This window comes from Prosopis cineraria, unplaced genomic scaffold (assembly GCF_029017545.1).
Source record: "Prosopis cineraria cultivar Desert tree isolate PC_DT_omini unplaced genomic scaffold, ASM2901754v1 PC2, whole genome shotgun sequence".
Classification (NCBI taxonomy): domain Eukaryota; kingdom Viridiplantae; phylum Streptophyta; class Magnoliopsida; order Fabales; family Fabaceae; genus Prosopis; species Prosopis cineraria.
Genome location: NW_026555333.1, coordinates 30372154 through 30392035, shown reverse-complemented (window position 1 = coordinate 30392035; position 19882 = coordinate 30372154). Strand labels below are relative to the sequence as shown.

General features: G+C 30.5%; 1 protein-coding gene across 1 annotated transcript; it reads right to left on the bottom strand.

Moving 5' to 3' along the window:
- Window positions 1-1585: 1585 nt before the first annotated feature.
- LOC129304063 (fatty acid desaturase 4, chloroplastic-like) lies at window positions 1586-2755 on the bottom strand. Its single transcript, XM_054943692.1, has one exon. The coding sequence runs from the start codon at window positions 2636-2638 to the stop codon at window positions 1691-1693; it is 948 nt and encodes a 315-aa protein (XP_054799667.1). The 5' UTR covers window positions 2639-2755; the 3' UTR covers window positions 1586-1690.
- Window positions 2756-19882: the final 17127 nt, after the last annotated feature.

Sequence of the window (19882 nt, the reverse complement as noted above, 5' to 3'; positions counted from 1 at the left end):
AGATATGATTTAGTGCATACATGTGTGTATGTATATGTATATATGTTAAATTATTTATAGCTTTGCTTGTTAATCAATATATAGATTATCCTTATTACTGAGATTTTTATTTCACCTCTTAGCTACTGTTTTACAAGTTTGAAGTCAAACAAAGAACAAGAGAAAGAGTTAGGGAAGGATTACTTTGTAACTATCAATTGTTATGGCCCACTTATTGTTGAATTGTGTACAATCATGTAATTATAATGCATTGTAAGTTGCCAATTAGGAATGCATATCATTTTTAGGGATTGCGCTTGTATGATAGTATATGTGTATTGTATTTTAGCCTGAATTTGTCTAAGTGGTGATTTTCATGGCAAATGTGCAGTGATGAGCTAAAATACTAGTACAAGTGCAAGAATATGGTATATATATAATGATAATGATAATTTGGTAATATTTATATGTGCTATATAATGATGATTTAGTCAAGTAGTGATTATTTATGGTTTTGTTGTAAATAGCCCTATTACATGAAATCATGCTTTAAGAAGCTAAATCTTGTGTTTGATGGATTATTGTAAGTGTAATTGCTCATTTAGGTTTATAATGGTCCCTTTAACTTAGCTCAAGCCTTAAAATGGGCTAACAATATTAGGTTTGTAGTTTGAACACTTGGATGCATCCAAAATAGTTTTAAAATTTAGCTTTTTACATTCGATTGATTGAAATTGACATACAATCTCAAATCATAATGAAACTCATACCATTAGTTAGATTTTCAAATAAACTTCACGTGGATGCTTGAGTCACTCTAGTCGAACTTCAAATATGAAAATGATGCATGTTTGGAGTTTGGCTTGATAAAGCTATTATGACAGCTTTTTGCTGTTATGAAAGAGCATGTGCACCACGATGCATGAAGCACATGCCATGGTGCATGCACAATATGCTTTAATATTTGTTCCAGAATGTGCCCACTGATGTTTTTGGCCTAATTTTCCTATGGTTTGCTCATTGTTTTATTTCTATGCTTCCTATGATATTTTAAACAATAAGTTTGAGCATGAACGATTAATTTTAAAGGGTTATGGGATCCCAATAATTTTCAAAAACAACTTTTCCATGTTTAATTGTTACACCCTTCTAGATTCGCTATGAAGCTTTGGAGCTTGATGCTTCCTATTGCCATTGTTGTGATTATTTAAGGTAAATATTAGTAATGCTAAGGCATACATTACATTGAGAAACCTCCGATGAACCAGCAGAAGGCCCTACACTAGCACTTGAAGCTGCACCATCTCTCTCACTAGGTTTCTCACTCAGTGTTTGATAAACAATGCCAATTTGCAACACTTGATCATCGACAATTTAATTTTTGACACAATAACATGTTTTACATATTTTGATGTCATTTCGTCAAAAATCAAAATGCCAAACATGTCTCTAGGGAGTAAATAATAAATATCACATTTTATCATACTTTATTGTAATTTACATATTTTGGGTATTTTTTTGGGGTATTCTGGAGTATAGTAATTTTTCTCCAAAAGATGGACACTAAATAATAAAAAATATAAAATTATTAACATGAATCAACAAAAAAATAAAGTTTATGAAATTGTATAATTATTCATTTTTTGAATGATATATTTTCAGACTTCATTCAACAAAGCAACAAAAAACAAAAACAATAAAAGTTAAATTTTCACTTGGCTGAAATTTGAGAAGAAACGACCTCCATCTCCTCCATCCACTCAGAATTAGGTTCACTCCAAGACCGTGGTCTAACCCCAAATTTGAAGTACACTATCATCTCCAACACTTCAAACACCTTATGCTTATCCAGAAACTCATTCCAAGCTCCACTCACAATGCAATAGTTTTCATTATATGGTGCCCGATGGTGGGTGGCATGTTGCGATCGTGACACCAGCACTCCGGTGTTTTGTAACGCCACCACGAGCGCCGGAAGCCGGCTCTTCATCCCGTGCGCCCATGCATGAAACTGCTGGCTAAACATAATGCAACCAGAACACGCCCCAACAAACCCAAGAACCGTAGGCTCATTACAAACAAGTCCAATAGGTAACACTGTGAATGTAACCGCACGAGCCAACGCATGCAAGTTGTTAGCAAATTGACGTCTTGTTATGGTCCATGGCCGCTTATGATGACCTTGAAAAGCCTCGATTTGAGGACCAAACACAGGTGTGGACTCATCTCCATAATTATCAATAGCCCAATGGTAAACCCCAGAGCCTAGATCGGCCAAAATATAGCCGACCCAACCGGCCAAAACCGGTTCGAACCAAACCTGCATGATGGTTGCTTGACTAATGCACTTAGCCAATGAAACAAGCACAGTGGTGCACCCGGCTGCAACCCAGGCTCGATGTGACCACGTTGATCGTAAACTTGGATCATTAGTTAAAGGATGGTTAATAACCACTGCTTTAGGGGACACAAGCTGATGATGTTCCACGACTAATTGTGCAGCATCGGAGGTCAACTTGGCAGTGGTGGAGGTAGAACAATAGACTCGAGCACCACGGCAGAGGAGGACGAGCGGGCGGCACACGGCGGATTGGTGTTGGTGGGGACTTTGTGGGTACTTGTGTGGGGCTAAGGTCGACATTGAGACGCGGAATATCATAGAGAATAGAAGACGTAATGAAACTGTTCTTGCGCCTAAAGCTTTTGTCAAACAGAGAGTTAATGAAATGAAACAGTGGGTTTGGTTGAAAGGAAGAAGAAGGGAAGAATGGGAGCAGGATGTGGTGGGAAAGAGGATTCGTGGAGGTTTTGATGTCTCTCATATTGTAATTTTAATTTGCGTCACACGTTTGTTTTGTGTTGTTGAATGTCCCTTTGGAGAAAAAGGGATGCTCTTTGGGGACCAGTATCTACTTGACGGCAAAACCACAATTTATGTTTATGTTTTTTAATTCGTTTTATTTGGATTCGGGACAGTCCATTCATTCAATTGATTGTTTCAATTATAAATATTAAATTTCATAAATACTTAAAAATTATTAAAATATATTTTCCTTTAAAAATACAGAACAATCCTCACTATTAGAAGACTCTTCATCCCGTACATAAATTTGACATTAATTTGTTACATTCTAAGTATTATGTGATAAAATTTCTGATAATCATGCGAAATAAGATATTCGTTGAACGCGTGGACTTGTTGCATTTGATTTTATTTTATTTTTTTGGTCTAAAATTCATCAAAAGAGGGATTTGATATATTTTCCCAACAGAGATTAACAATATAATACATACATATATATATATATATATAACCCATAAATATTGGCATACTTGGTAATGATTTAACCCATAATTCACAATCATTGGTTCAAATCATATTGTCGATATGATGACCTTGCTAATAAAAGAGATTCTAGTGAGCACTGGAGACCAAGCTCAAATAAAATTGTTTATAATATAATATATATCATCGTTTATTTTTTTAATACTGACTACCAGTTTCAATTTTTTATTGGCTTTTTAAACAATAAAATCACATTTTACATTGTTATTTGTTGTTTATTTAATTTGATCAGTTCCTTCTTTTTTTGTCTTATTAAGCAATCTACTTGATAAAATCTTGAATGTATCCCTTTAGTGATAAATTAGAAATATATATAAAATTTATAATATAATTTAAAATTCATATCATGCTATTTTCATAAATTATATATGAACAGTGGTGCTTAGACTTTTAAAAGAATTCATGTAACACAAGAGCCATGTTAATTTTAAATTAAAAAAGAAAGTTACGTTGATTTATAGTTTTATTTAAGAAGAGAAAAAAAAAGTTATGGACGGAGTGAAATGATATTAACTTGTAATTAGAGTTAGAATTTTCTCAACATATATAATGTTTAATCTGTTATAAAAGTATAAAGAGATGTGAACAATATAATAGAAGCAAGAGAAAAACGTAGATATAGGAAATAGGGAGAATTCACATATTCATGTAAATTTTGATGTGTATACAATCCTTTGTGCTAAGCCTCAATTTATTGGCCTCCAACCTTATACTCAAGAGTTAGAATTTCATAAATAGAATTATGGGTTAACGAACATTCTGGATTTTAGAGTATTACGTGAAAAACATCTTAAACCCTAAATTCATAAAATGTGTAAAATAAACCCTAAATTTCTAAATCTAGAGTAAATTACTCCCACCAGTAACTTAGAGATAATGTCATCAATGTTGACTTTGTAGGGCCTAGTCAAATACTGATGTGACATTTTCTTGTCGATATGTCATTAGTTAATGAGCACTATATATAGACCTTAAGCTATTGCGCAAGTAGCATTTTGAACTTTAAACTTTGAAATTCAGAGCAAATTACCCGTACCGTTTATGTGTAGAATGTTGACTGTTAAGTAAATCAAATTGGGCTCAATGTGGTCCAATCCATTTTAGCAAACGCATCATTGACTGCTGTAAACGACCTCTAATTTTGTAAAATGATTTTTTTGCCTTTCTTTTTTGCAATCTTTTCCAAACGATTGGTAGCTAATACTTTTATAAATTTTATAACTTTGATTTAGTCTTATTTTAAATAATGTTTATTTTTTTAATGGTGAAAATTTGGGATTTTGTTTTTAAAAAAAATTTAAACATCAAGTGTGAGTTAAGCAAGTATACCCCTCTTATTTTTTCATCTTTTTCATATTTCAAAGACAAGTAATAATACAAACACACACATATAATAGCCAAAACAATACAAACACACACATATAATAGCCAAAACAATATATCATTCACTTGGAGGCCCAAGTGCTTCCCCATTCACTAATGATCACGAATTTCAATCAATTGAAGTATTATCCTCAGGCTGCTAGCAAAGCAAAGCTCTAATACAGTTGCTTGCTAACATTCATACATATATCCATAGTATATATTCTCACTACTCACAATTAAGATATTCAATTTAATTTACTTTTTTTGTATATTCAAAGTATTAATATGTTTCAAAATATGAATATGGAAATATTTCAATTTCTTTGGTCACATATTTTCTCAAAAATTCCCTTATTGAAAATATAATCAATGTTCCTTGTATATGTGTGTATATATTTTGTAATATCCCAAAATCTATTTCTTAAATTAATAAATTAAAAAAATTCAACAGAGGTTGAAAAAATCCGTAATGACTAACATAAAAATATACTATAAAGATCAAAGTTCAAAGAATTTACATTTAATTTATGACATGTAGGGGTAAAATGAAAAGAAAAAAAGTTGAGAAGAATCTAAAAACGAATAAAATCCAACATATCATATACATTATAAAATTGAATAATTATTACACTCTTGAATTTAACTTGCAATACACACATATATAACTTCAAAATATCACAAAAATGATTTTGTTCATCAACATCAACTATCAACTACTCAATAAAATTTCTCATGATATTAAACAATTTCTCATTCTCCTTATTCAAATGTGATACACCTACATATTTTTTCTCAAGTATCACAAACAACAAGTTTAATTGCAATATATATGTATACTATCATGATAATTTTTTAAAAATAAAAAATAGGAATATGTCTTGTAAGCCTGGTTTAAAGTTCTTTGATGCACATTATCAAAGGCAATGCCACATAATGTCAAAGCTTCCGTAATTCCACATAACAATGGCTAGAAAACAAAGATTAAAAATGTTAAATAACATTTTAAAAGTAAAGTACAAAAGCCTGAATCAATCAAGGTAAGTGAAAGTTAATTATCAAATTTGTAGTGGTATCATGATAAATGTTTAAAGTTCAAACAAATAATATTTAATTTCCATATTTTTCAGTTTGAAAATAAATTGACACAATATATTAACATCATAATATGATCAATAATTGGTTTTTTTGGTCTATTTGATTCCATACCACTCTTGATATTTTTTTTAATATCTCATAATTGTTTTTGGATTTCATATCCACTAACCACTTTGGCATTTGCTTTCAATAAAATTGATATCCATTTGCTTAAATGGCTTCTAGCCATATTGTAATCATTTCTCGTGATTTGAATAACAATAGCAAAATATCATTATTTTAACATATATGGTAAAACATGTGTGATATGATCATAACAAAATAAACAATTTAATAAGTCTTCAAGACTGCTAATATTTTTCAATAAGATTCTTTTATATGCTATTAGCCTTTAAGATGATAGCAAAAGAAAAAAAAAAGAAAACTTTCAATGCAATCAAAGCTTTTTAGTGCAATCAAATGTTTGGATTATTAGCCTTCATGGCTATAGATTATAGCAACAATTTTTTTTATATTTATTAGAACTACAAAGTGATCTTTTATAAAAGGTCATTATCAAAAGTGATAAGGCTTCTAGCCATTTAATCACAAGATCAAAAATAATATGGTTACTGGTCATTCAAAAACATGAATTTAAAATATCAATAAATATTAAAATCACTATTACAGACTTGTAAGAGAAAAATGTAGATATAGGAAATAGGGAGAATTCACATTCATATAAATTTTGATGAGTATACAATCCTTTGTGCTAAGCCACAAGTTATAGGCCTCCAACCCTATATTCAAGAGTTACAATTTTATAAATAAAATTATTCTACATTATGGTCCAACATGAAGCCATTGGAGGTTATAGGAATAAACATTAGAAAACCATCCATTTAAGAGGTATATGGTATAATGACATTAACCATAAGATGGAATTCTAAGAGGCTATGAAGTTATGGACATTTACTAATCATAATATTGATAACAAATTTAAAATTTTAAAATGTGTAAAAAAATTCAAAAGTAAATGAGAAATTATGAAGTACGCATAATTCATATATCAATTTTGTGTCCATAAGTCTAACTAATGGATGCCATTTACTGGGGGTCGGATTTCCTCCCCTCTTGTGAGGGAATCCTGTACTGTTCTTTGGTGGAGGATTAGTGAAAATTTGACTATCCAAATTTAATATTTTTTATTTTATATTTATTAAAATAAAAAATTATAAAATTTATAAAAAAATCTAGTAAATATTGTAATTAGTTTGGACTACCCAAATTTAATATATATAATCCAAATTTAATATTAAAAAAATTATAAAAATTTTAATCTTAAATCTTGCACTGTCCAAATTATATCTAGATAATAAATTTATATAAATAATTTTTTAAATAAATATTATCACCAGTTTGGATATTTTAGATTTAATATGGATTATTCAAATTTAATATTAAAAATTTTCCGTCCAAAATGTATCTAGATAGTCAATTTACAAAAAATTTTATTATTAAATATAGACCATCTATATTAAAGCTGAACTAGCAATCAAATTTATTAAAATAATTCTTAATTTTATAAGTTTTTATATTAGTAAATATAAAATAAAAAATAGAATATTAAATTTGGATCATTGATATTAAATCTAAGCGGTACAAATTTTCAGCTGAGGGACGCTGGTGAGGGGAGCCGACTCCCATGTCTTGTTGATGGGAAGAGGAGAAATGGTGATCACAAAATGCTTGGTTCAACTAATAAAATATTAGAGATCTTGAGTTTAAATCTTGCACAAATGCAACCACGTTAAAAATACTTGGTAACAAAACTTTGTTTTCCTTTGTAGTCTGACCAAGCTCGATTTTGACTAGTTTGGAAGAACCTGTCTCTTGTTAAAGTGTGTCTGCAAGCTCATGATATACTGAATAATTCAATTAAAAAGAAAATGAGATGGTGAGGAAGCTTATGGTCATGGGGAGACGACTCTGTCCTTTTGTCTTACTCTTCATTTCCCTCATTTTCTTTTCAATATTGTTAGATCAAAGCTAACAGGGAAAATGAGAATAAGGAAAAAGGAAAATGCCCCTTTCCATGGTCACGGGTAACAAATGGACGAGGTATGGAGTGGTGGTAATGCGTACACGTGTCTTATGCATTCTTATGCTCTTCACTCCACATGATATCGCTTTTTTCTTTTTCTTTTTCTTTTTTTTTTTCTTTGGCCGAAATCACATGATATCGCTAAAATCCTTTATTCCGAATTCTCTGGTAAAGATAAGTCACGCAAGGATGTGCTTCTTCCTTAGGAGAGATATTCCTCTCCTTTCAAATGCAGCGTATCAGGAATATTCCACTTCTTTTGAGTTCTAGAATTTTGTTATATTTTGAAGGGAGAATGACATAAAAGTCTTAAAAATATTAATTAATTTAAATTAAATTTTAAGTGTTAAATTTTAGAAATTTGACAACTTAATTTTTTAATTTTGCAACTCTATTGTAATGAGTTTATAATTTATATTACAAATTTTAACAAAAAAATAACTTTTTATTCTTCAACGATGTTGTAAATTTATCATAACACAATTGTAAAATTAAAAAATTGAGTTGTAAATTTCTAGAGACACTTGAAACCTAATTTGTATTAATTAATTATTTTGAGACCTCTTTATTAATTTTCTTATTTTGAATTGCTATTGTGTTTTTGCAATGATTGTTGTAAAAGCAATCATCATTGTGGAGCCATGACTAATTGTGGAGATGCAAGACAACTCAATTCAAAAATTGATAATTAAAAATGATATTAATTTTTAAAAATAATTACATTAGGCAAGAATAAAATATAATAACAGAAGTAAAAGGGAAAATGGCAATAAAATGCTACCAAAATATATAAATGACAATGAGGTCCTTTGAAATGCCATTTTTCCTCTTAAATCATTAATTTTATTTTTGACATTAATGATTTTAAGTTAAATAACTAAATTTGTTTTTGTTTAATAATAAAAGAAATTTCACAGTTGTGATTTCTTATTTAATATTTTCAATTTACAAAATAAAAGTTATAATTGCTTAAACTAAAGTTGTGATTTATTATTTTTAGGACTTGGACTTGAATGATAAAAGAAATTTTAGGTAAGAAGTTGTGATTTTTTGTTCAATATTTGTGATTTATAGGATAAAAGTTATTATCGTTTAAACAAAAGTTATAACTGATTATTTTTAGAACTTGGACTTCAAAGATAAAAAAAATATCACATGAAAAGTTATAATTTCTTGTTCAATATTTACAATTCATAAAATAAAAATTGTAATTATTTAAATAAAAGTTGTGACTAGTAATTTTCAAAACTTGAGCTTTAATGATATAAAATTTTTCACATTGGAAGTTGTAATTTATTGTTCAATTTTTATAATACACAGAATAAAAGTTCTAACTATATAAACAAAAGTTATGACTTGATATTTTAAAAAAGGGGCAATTTAGTCATTTAATCAAAAACTATTAATATCAAAAAGGTACTCAAGGACTTTAGAGGAATTATAATATTTTAAGGGACTTGACTATCATTTATATATTTTGGTAGAATTTTATTGTCATTTTTTCAAAGTAAAATTATGCATATTGTTATTTGAGAAAAATATAGAGATTTTTTTTCTTGGTCAAAAATAAGTTGGGAAGGTTGATATAGAGTTTGCATTTGAAAGAAAAGAAAAAAATTACATGAAACTTTTAAAATTTATTGTGGTTGGATTTTATTATAAAATAAAAAATTATTTGATCTATTTTTTTTAATAATATGTCTAATGAGTTTAAAATTTGGGAAAATTATGAAAAGTTCCCATGGAACATACTTATTTATAAATAAGTTATGTGAAATTCAAAAATTACAATCAGTTCTCTTGAAACTAATGTAATTTGAAATTAGACTACAAAAACAATAATACCTCTATTAAACATACATTACATCATTAAATAATTAATTTACAACACTTCATTTGAAAATTATAACTATAATTTTCACTTTTTATAACTGTAACTTTACATATTTAATAATTAAATAATCATGTGTTACTAACAAAGCTTAACATTAGTTGTTTACAACTACGTCATCAATAATTTACAACTATAATTTTAATTTTTTACACTTGCAACTTTACATATTCAATAATTAAATTAATTAGTTTAATTATTAGATATATGAAGTTATAGTTGTAAAAATTTAAAATTATAGTTATAAATTACTGATGAAGTAATTGTAAATTTTTTTGACTAATGTAAATTACATATATTTAATAGGGGCATTATCTCTTTTTATCCTAATTTTAAATTACACTCAAGTCCCAAGGGACCTAGTTATGGTTTCTGAATTTTGTAAGATTTATTTGTAAATAAATTTGCTCTATAGGACCTATATATAATTTTTCCTTAGAATTTTTGGTTTAAATTATGAAATATGAATTAAAATTTTATATATTTAAAAATTATTAAACCCCAAATATTTTCTATGAAGTCTAGAAGAGGTTCAAAATTCTCAAAATAAAGAGTACAAGGTTGCAAATTTTACTTACCACATATATAATTTCTTTTCCTATATGGGGGGGTGGATGTGCCCCGTCACATAAATGTAGCTCTGCCAAGCAAACTTTCTATTAAAAATAACTAGAAACAAAAATATTGGTTGTTATTAACAGTCATCATAATTTTTTGGATAAAGATACAAATTTAGTCACGAACTATATTTTCTAAGGAATATTGGATAGCCTATACTATAAGGTAATGCAATAAATCCTAAACTATTAAAAAAGGAGCATCTCACGTCTCCTATTATTTTCAACTAACATTCATTTATTTTGCAATGTGAGGCCCATTTATATCATCTCTCTCCTTCCTTGACCCTCTCTTTTTGACCCTCTAGCTTCTCTTTCACTCTCTTTCCTCAACATCCTTTTTCTTCTTCTCCAGGCCTAATGCTTGCTGTTTTGCTACCACAGATTGCAACAAGTCCTTACAATCTTGATGGTCATTTTGATGCCTCTCATTGTTCCATTTTCATGCTTGACAATAACCTTGTTGGTAAGATTAAAGGGCTATATGATGGTGTTCATGGAGGATTCCATCCACCTTTATATAATCCTTAAGTTTAGGGCTATTGCTAGGGATGCGTGTGTTATGGCAAAGCTATTGGTTTTCAGAAGTTAATGCCATCGCACCACTGTCATGTTGCTAGAGAATGTTGCAGTTTCAGTGTTGAGATGCCTCTAATGTCAACTTGCTGAAAAAATACAACTGAAATCTAGTTTAAGCATTGTAACAAGTTTTGCTTCACAGCATTAGGAGGATGTCATGTTTGCAGCTATCATGATTACTAAAGTTAGAGGTTACAGTTGTTGTGTTTGCCATTGTCGAAGTCACCAAAAATGACTTCGGATGCCACATGTTGCTACTATTGAAAGATCTACAGGGAAGAAAAGGTGGAGTCATAAATGAGAGAATCAAATGAAGAGATGACATGTGGCTTGGTAATTTTTTATAAGTCAAATAATTGGTCGAACAAATGTGTTGGGCATAATGGCTTGAGGCATTATATTTAGCTTAAGTTTTGATAATAAAAATATAGATTAGTCAACCATACTTATGCCTCTATTGTCTTTATATATATAGTAGTTAACTATAAGTATAGAACAAGCGTTTTAAAGTGTTCGTATCTATTTTGTTTCATATTACTTTTATATCCAAAGGGTATTCAAAATATTATCCTTTATATATTGGATATAAGGCTTTTCATATGCATAGTATCATAATTTTTCTATCTACACTTATATATATTAACACTTGGACTAACCATTTTCTTCATGATATGTCATTTAACATTGTCTAAAGTGAAGATGAGAGTCAGCATGAAGAGGAAGAAACTGAAGTGATCATTTTCAGTGCTAAACTCATGATTGAAGAATATAAAGATTAAGAAAAAGATTATACAAGAAGAGCTTAAGAAGAATACATTTATATAAGCTCAGATGCCCCTTAAAAGCCCTTAGACTTGATAGATATAATATCATTAGGATAGAAACTTTTATGTTAAATTCATTAATTTAGATATGCAATATTAGCTTAAGATATTTTAAATCAAAACATGTATTTTAGTTCTTAAGAAAAAGAGTTCCATAGTCATGTTTTTCATCTTTGATCATATATATCTCACAAACTTTAAAATGTTTGATTACCAACTCCATAAAGTTTCATATTTGTTCTGTTTATTCAAAATGGAGTTAAGTTGAAAAATTATGAACAATTGAATCTAAGCTTTGAAATGTGAATTGTGCAAAAAATTATATTTGACCTTTGATCATGTTTTTAATCATATCCCTCACTATATAGATCATTTTAATGTGAAACATATCTCATTTAAAACTAAACTCCATAATCTTTTCAATCATAGTTGGTTTATTCAAAATAAAATTCTATTGAAAAAGATATGAATCTTAGAAATTGAATGTTGAGATATTGCTTCCACATAGTATTCAATATTGACTTTTGGTCACTATTTTGATAATATTTTAAACATTATGTTGAATTTAGATGTGAAACTTGTTTTTATTGAAAACTAAACTTCAAGATGTTTCTAATGATATATAATTTATAGATGACTCAAGCACTCCTTCAGTAGTAAAAACACCCAGCCAAAGGTATTCTATCCCACATTTAAACTATAGTTTTCCCCTTCCCACACATATATGATAGGGGTGTCATTAACTCCTAATTGCACTCTTATGAGCACTAGGGAGTTGCCAGACTACATGGATGCCCTATAGTAATAGTCTCAATATAATGCTGCACTAGATGTCCGATGGTGCCAACTCAACCATATGGATTTATTTCCACACACATACCCCCTACATACACATAAGGTGAACTTCCATCCCTTATGATCATGCCTTTATCACATATAGATAAGTACTTTTACACTTATATATATATATATATGTATTTACATATCTTTAATTCAAAATCTCTTTACAATTGAATAAACATTTCAAAACACTTTTTTCCTAACAAAATCATGTGAATTGCAAGAGATCATATTTAGAAATCTTGCAAGCATCAAAATGATTTATACATATACTTCTATATAGTTATAATAGTTAATAAATATAACAAACTATATAGTTACCTCAACCCTTCTATTTTCAAGAAGTTTACCTGTGATACACTTTCTTACTCAAGTTCCTTCCACTATTTAACATGTTACACATGACAATCTACATAAATAAGGGCACTTAGAGTCAATTACCATATTGATTAATAGTACCACTTTTCACAATCAAACACCTAAAAGCTATCATTACCCCTATTTAAATCTACTTTCACTTTTCTAGCCCTATACACCATTTATTATGACATCAACAAGCTTATTGTAACCCTCCCTTCTATCCTCCAAATACAGGAGAAGATTAACAGAATTACCACATCAAAAATACCAATCAATAATTAAATGTTATGTTTGAAAAGCTTGAGTCCGAGACTCATTTTACAAAACCATTCAAATCACAATGCAATTAGAGTAATATGCAGTGGAAAAGACTTATATATGCTCATCTTAATCATTGCATGCATCTAAACTCACAATATCAAGTCAAAAAATTGTCCGTTCGCTATGGAAGTAATATGTGCACCGTAGCCTATGGCATAGAGCCACATGCTCAACTTTTCTATGTCATACGCTATGGCATGTGACACCATACACAATAGCGTGCCTGTCTGAATTTCTACTATCATTTTGATAGCAAAAATGATGAATTTCCAGCGTGTGCCATTTTTACATACAACATCTCATTATAGTAATTCAAGTGCCTACACAAAGCTTAGCTCATAAGCTAGCTAATGAGATAGGTTTAGATACGATCTAACAGTCCGATCAAAATTTAAAAACTGAGTGTAAAAAGTTATTTTTTTAAAAAAATTTGTGCATCCAAGTGCTTAAATCGATCCTTTTCTCTTATTATACCACATAAGGCTTTGAATTAAGTCCAGAAGGACCTAATACACCTGATTGACCATAATATATCATACTCATACTCATATATCAACACTTGACCCTTCTATGGCCAGTTTTTACATTTTCTAACTTTACACAAATTGCCATTTATTGGCATAGCTTGGCCCGCTCAGCCTTTTCCCCAACATAAGCATATACAATCACATTCATAACATATGTACATTACAATCTTAACCTCAAATTACTCATTTTATCATAATTTCTTACTTGGGCATAAGATTTACTATCAATCACAACAATTTCAACACAAACATACTCCAATCATAGCCCATTGATTTATTTCATCACAAATACATATAATCAGGCAAAGATTCCACAAAAATCATTAATCAAGTCATGCATGCAACCCTATGGCAACTTACTTACATAAACATACACAAGTTTCTTAGTTCATTACACAACCTCTGAGTTCATATAGGTTCCAACAATGCAAGCCAACCTAAAATCTCTTCCCTTGCCTTGATCACTACTTGGTTCTGTAGACATGTAACCACGGGGGTGAGATAAAAATCTTAATAATAAAATAACTCTCTCCTATTGACTATCACATGTAACAATACGGAAGTAAAGTATAGTATATCATTTAAATCTCATTAAAATATCATTTAAATCATATATCTCATTTACATTCATATTCATATAACACATATTCATTTCCTACTTTTCACCACTTTCACACAGCATTCCATGGCATCTCATTGTATGATCACTACTGACCAAACCTCCAAATCACTCCAACATGAAACTATAGGCTTATCTTAGACCAATGTATACTTTCATTGGCCCTGAACTCACCTAGAGTGGTAGAATCATCTGACCAAAGATGTTTTAATCACACATATAGACTATGTTTTTTTCCTAATACACATAATAGAGTGTTATTGACTCTAACACCATATCACATAGACACTAAGGAGTCTCCCATCTCTAACACTGCACCTCAATAGGCATTAAGGAAATCTCTAATGTCATACCTTATAAGGCACTAAGGAGAATTATCTCTAACACCACACCCTGTCTAGTGCTAAGGAGAGTATGCCATATGGTCTTTATCACTACCTCTACTCGGGTGAACTCTCACCCCTATAATCATGGTTTTCGAACCATTTAAGGTTCCTCATTACTACTTTATACATTTTCTCATACATAGCATATATATTAACATACCATTTGAAAACACCCATTTCAATACTTATTATTCAATCAAAAGCTATTTCATGCAACATTCACACAATGCTATAAATTAAGCTTAATCCAAAACAAGTTCATGTACTATAAAGCATACTCATATACAATTACAATAAAAAATCAAATAAAGGAAGTTATTTAGTTACCTTAACCCTTTTGTCACTAGAAAGGTTACCTGTGGATTTTAACAACCATAACTGCTTATCTCAAGCTTCTTTTCTCTACTCCCACATCCAATATGCCAATCTGAACACATTTGGCACCTTTTATTCATTTAGTCTATTTTGACCAAAAACTCATATTTACTATCTAAGGCTATATTCAATCGCAAACTTTTTTTCATTTATCCATTCTAGGTCCATTACTACCTGATTACTACTTTACATTACATCAACCAGTCTTATTTCACTCAAACATAATTCCTGCCCTAAACTTTCTCTCTTTAAGGGCCAAATTGAGCTTACGGGTTCAAAGCTCTACCGTTAAGCTTTAAACAAGTCGCAATGCTTTAATTTAACTTCCCAGAACCTTTTTAATACTATTAGGAAAAAAGCAAACCCCTCAAATTCCACTCATTCAATTTTCTTATAACTCATTTTTAGAAAAATTTGTGTAGAATGGAAGGTAAGAGTTATACATAGCTTACTTAATAAGTTATCAATCAGAAGCACCTTCCAATGACCTGAAATAGCTTGTTCTAGCTTCTCAGCCCTTCGTATCTCCTTCTCTTGTGTGTTTCTAAAATTTACTCTTCTTAAATTTCTAAAATTTCATAACTTATGAAGGCATTTTCGGGCCCATGCATTGCGACACGTGTAGCACAAGCCATGGCGCATGGCACAATGAGGTTTATTCTCACCATGCGCACTTGCTTTAACTCGAAATGTGCTCCTTCCATCCATACCTAGTTATACAACACACTAACAAGTCAAATCACTAAGTAATTATCTGAATCTCTAATCTCACACTAATAACCACTCTATCCTCAATTAGCAACTAATCACAAGATTATGAAATTCAGGATGTTATAGTTATTGTAATGCCCTCACTGATACTACCATACAATTCTCTTCTAATTGCTAATCACTTCAAAATCAATTATTTTAAAAGTATATGATCTTATATAAACATTTTCAAAATCATTTAACAAATTACTCAAATTATAAAACCCTACACACATAAGCACTATGCAAAAGTACATCAAAGAATAAGAAAACTTGTGCAATTTAATCAAATTAAGGCAACATAGGGGTAGTACATTGCAGCTCGTGCCACATGCACCATGGCATATGGCATAAAGATATCAACATAACTCTTTGTACTGTGCGCCGTAGCATGTTGCCCTTCATTATCACATACACTGTAGCACATATATTAGAATATGAAATTTGACAGTAGATTCTAATATGAACTTCAGGAGTGTACTATTTTCACATCCAATGTCCGATTAAGGTGGTTCAAGCGCCCACACGAAGCTTGTTTCAAAATCTAACCAATGACACCGGTTTCAGTAAAATATGATATCCCATTTGAATATTAGACGCTTAAATATTTTTAACTGTTGTAAGTCAAAATTTTTCACTAAAGCATCACTATTCGAAACCATAAGTCATTGGCCACTTTTAGCACCTTGATCACATCCAATTAAACAAACAACACCTGATTGACCAATTATATATATAATATAACATGCATACACATGATTGTCCTATAAACCACCCATTACTCACTTTTGGCAAAATTTCATTTCTTTCACATTCATGATCACATTAGGCTAAAGTTGACATACTTGCATAGCACATTTCCACACACATATAAACATATTCACTAGCCCACACTGTCATCGTTCACTATATACACATATATACACATACGATGGGCTAGATCTCAAAAATCACACACACGTACATATTTACAAGTTTATGCATAAACATTGGTTCCTATGGCAACTTATATACAAACCACTACTATTATACTCAATTTCATTACACTAGCTTACAATGAGCCTTTCAAAAGAATCTCCACTTAGCCCGTTTCTTTTCCCTTTGCTCTACCACTACTAGAACCTAAAAAAAATATAATATCTATAGGTGAGAACAAAATCTCGATAACCAATATAGCTAATTGAATGCCTATTAGCACAAACAACTATGCCAAAGTAGTAAAACTAAAGTATAACATATATATTTATCATAACATAGCTTTACTCATAACTTTTTCTCATATAAATCATTATCACACATTTTCACACACTAGTATGATCATCCATCCACCAATCATCTAAAGCTCCCCAACATGAAACCATGGGCTTTATTAAATTAATCACTTATTGACCTGAGCACATTTTTAGTAGTAGAAACACCTGGCCAAAGGTAATCTATCCTACCTACAGACTATGGTTTCCCTCATCACACACTTGTGATAGAGGCATCATTATTCCTAACCGTACCTTAATGGGCGCTAGGGAGTTGCCAGACTGCCCGGATGTCCTATAGTAATAGTTCTAATATAATGTTGCACTGGATCAACCATAATATCAACTCATAATATGCTATACCAAATGTCCTATGGTGCCAGCCTAATCATATGGTTATTCACTCCCATCTCCACACATAACTTGGGTGAACTTCCACCTCTTATGGTCATGCTTTTTACACAATTTATCTTAATTCCACACTTTCATACCATACACAAACACATATCAAATAAAGTTAGAAATCATCAAACTTTCTTTTCACAAATCTAATTTCATGCTAAAATCATTCATAATGCAAAACCATGCACAAAAACCAATAAAACCACAATTTTACAATTATACCGTTACTTCTACACAGTTATAATAGATAATAAACATAATAAACTATATAGTTACTTCAACCCTTTTGTTTAATAAAAAGGGTTTCCTGTGTTACATTCCCTTTCTCAAATCTCTTTCCATTATTTATGCGTCACGTGCTAGAATCTACACAAAATCGGTGACCAAAGTCAGTTGTTTTATTAACTAAAAATGCCAATTATAGCAACTTAGCACCTAATTGCTACCATTTCCCCTATTCCAATTCATTTATAAGTACTATAATCAATTACCCCTCATTACAAGCTCGAATCTCTAGTTAGCTAGATTTCTCTCATTACTTTTCCTCTAAGCTAGGTTAAACTAAGCTTAAAGCTTTAAAACTTTATCATTCTGACTCAATCCAGTCACAAAGTACTAGTTTAGACCCAAAGGACCTTTCTATTACAATAGGGTAAAAAATCATCTCCTTAAAACTTTTGAATTCAATTTCTCAATAGTTAAAACTAAGAGAAAATAGGGTAGAATTGAAGGTTAAATTAGTATGAGACTTACCCGATAAGTAACAAGTTGGAAACGTCATTTCTCTCAAAAATCATTGCCCTAGTAAAGTTCCCCTCTCTTCTCCACACCTAACCCTCTCTTCTTTATTTCTCCTTCTATTTTCATAAGTTGGACACATTTTCATTTATCAAAATTCTACTCCAAGCGCCGCAACGCATCCATCCTCCATTATGGAGCGTGCCATAGTGAGGGAAAACTTCACCATACTCACATGTTTTGCTTCAAGATGCTATTCTTTCGCCCACATCTCTACACACATTATCTCAATAAGTTAAAATAAAACTTTATTATCCAGAATCCTAATCGCATATTAAATCACTAATTCATTCCATAATCAATATTAATGCAGGAGTTAGAAATTTAGGATGTTACACTTATTCCTAAATCTCACCTATTTTCTCTTTGTAAATTTGACTAATTTGAGCTTACAGCTTCAAAGCTTTACCATTTAAGCTCTACCCAATCATAAAGTCCTAATATAACTTTAAAGAGTCTTTTTATTACCATAAGAAATCAACCTCTTAAAAAATCTGAATCTAATTTCTAATAGTTTAAACTAAGAGAAAATAGTGTAGAATTAGAGATTAAAGCTGTACGAGACTTAGCTAATAAGTAAAAAGTTATAAGCATCATCCTTGCTCCTGAAAATGCTTGCACTACTAGAGCTCTTCTTCTCTATAATAACAGACCTCTTTCCTTTGTTTTTTTTCCTCTGTCTTCATGTTCCCTCCACATCCTTTTTTATCTCAAATTTGCACTATATGTCGCGGCGTACTCAGCAATAGCCACAACGCGTGGCACAATGAGGAAACTCCTTACTACACTCATATACTTTGCTTTACAACTATGTTCTCTTGTTCTAACATGTTTATGTTGTAACTCTTCCTGTATCCACTTGATAAAGGAGAAGATTAACGAAATCACCACACTAATCACAATAGTTAGTAATCAAAAACTTTATTTGAAAAGCTTGGGTTCGAGACTTATTTTGTAAAATCATCAAAATCATAATACACTAAATAATATGTAATAGAAACACATTATATGCATTCATAACCAAACATTGCATGACTCAATAGTAAATAAACAAAGTCTAAATATGGGCCATACACCGCAACAGATAACAAATGTGCCACAGCATATGGCACAGAACCACAAGCCCAAACTTTCACTGTGTCATGCACTGTGGTATGAGACACCATATGCAGCGGTATGCCAGTCTGGATTTTTTATTGTCATTTGACAGCAAAATTGATGAACTTTCAGTGTACACCATTTTCACACATGACGTCTGATCGGAATGATTTAAGTGTCTGTATGAAGCTTATCTCATAAGCAAGCTAATGAGATAGGTTTGGACATGATATAATGGTCCAATCAAAATTTAGATGCTCGAGTGTAGAAAGTCACTTTTTTAAAGAATTCGAAGTACTTAAGCGCTCAAATCGACCTTATTGTCTTATTAGACAACACAAAGCCTTGAACTAAGTTTAAAAAGACCTAACACACTT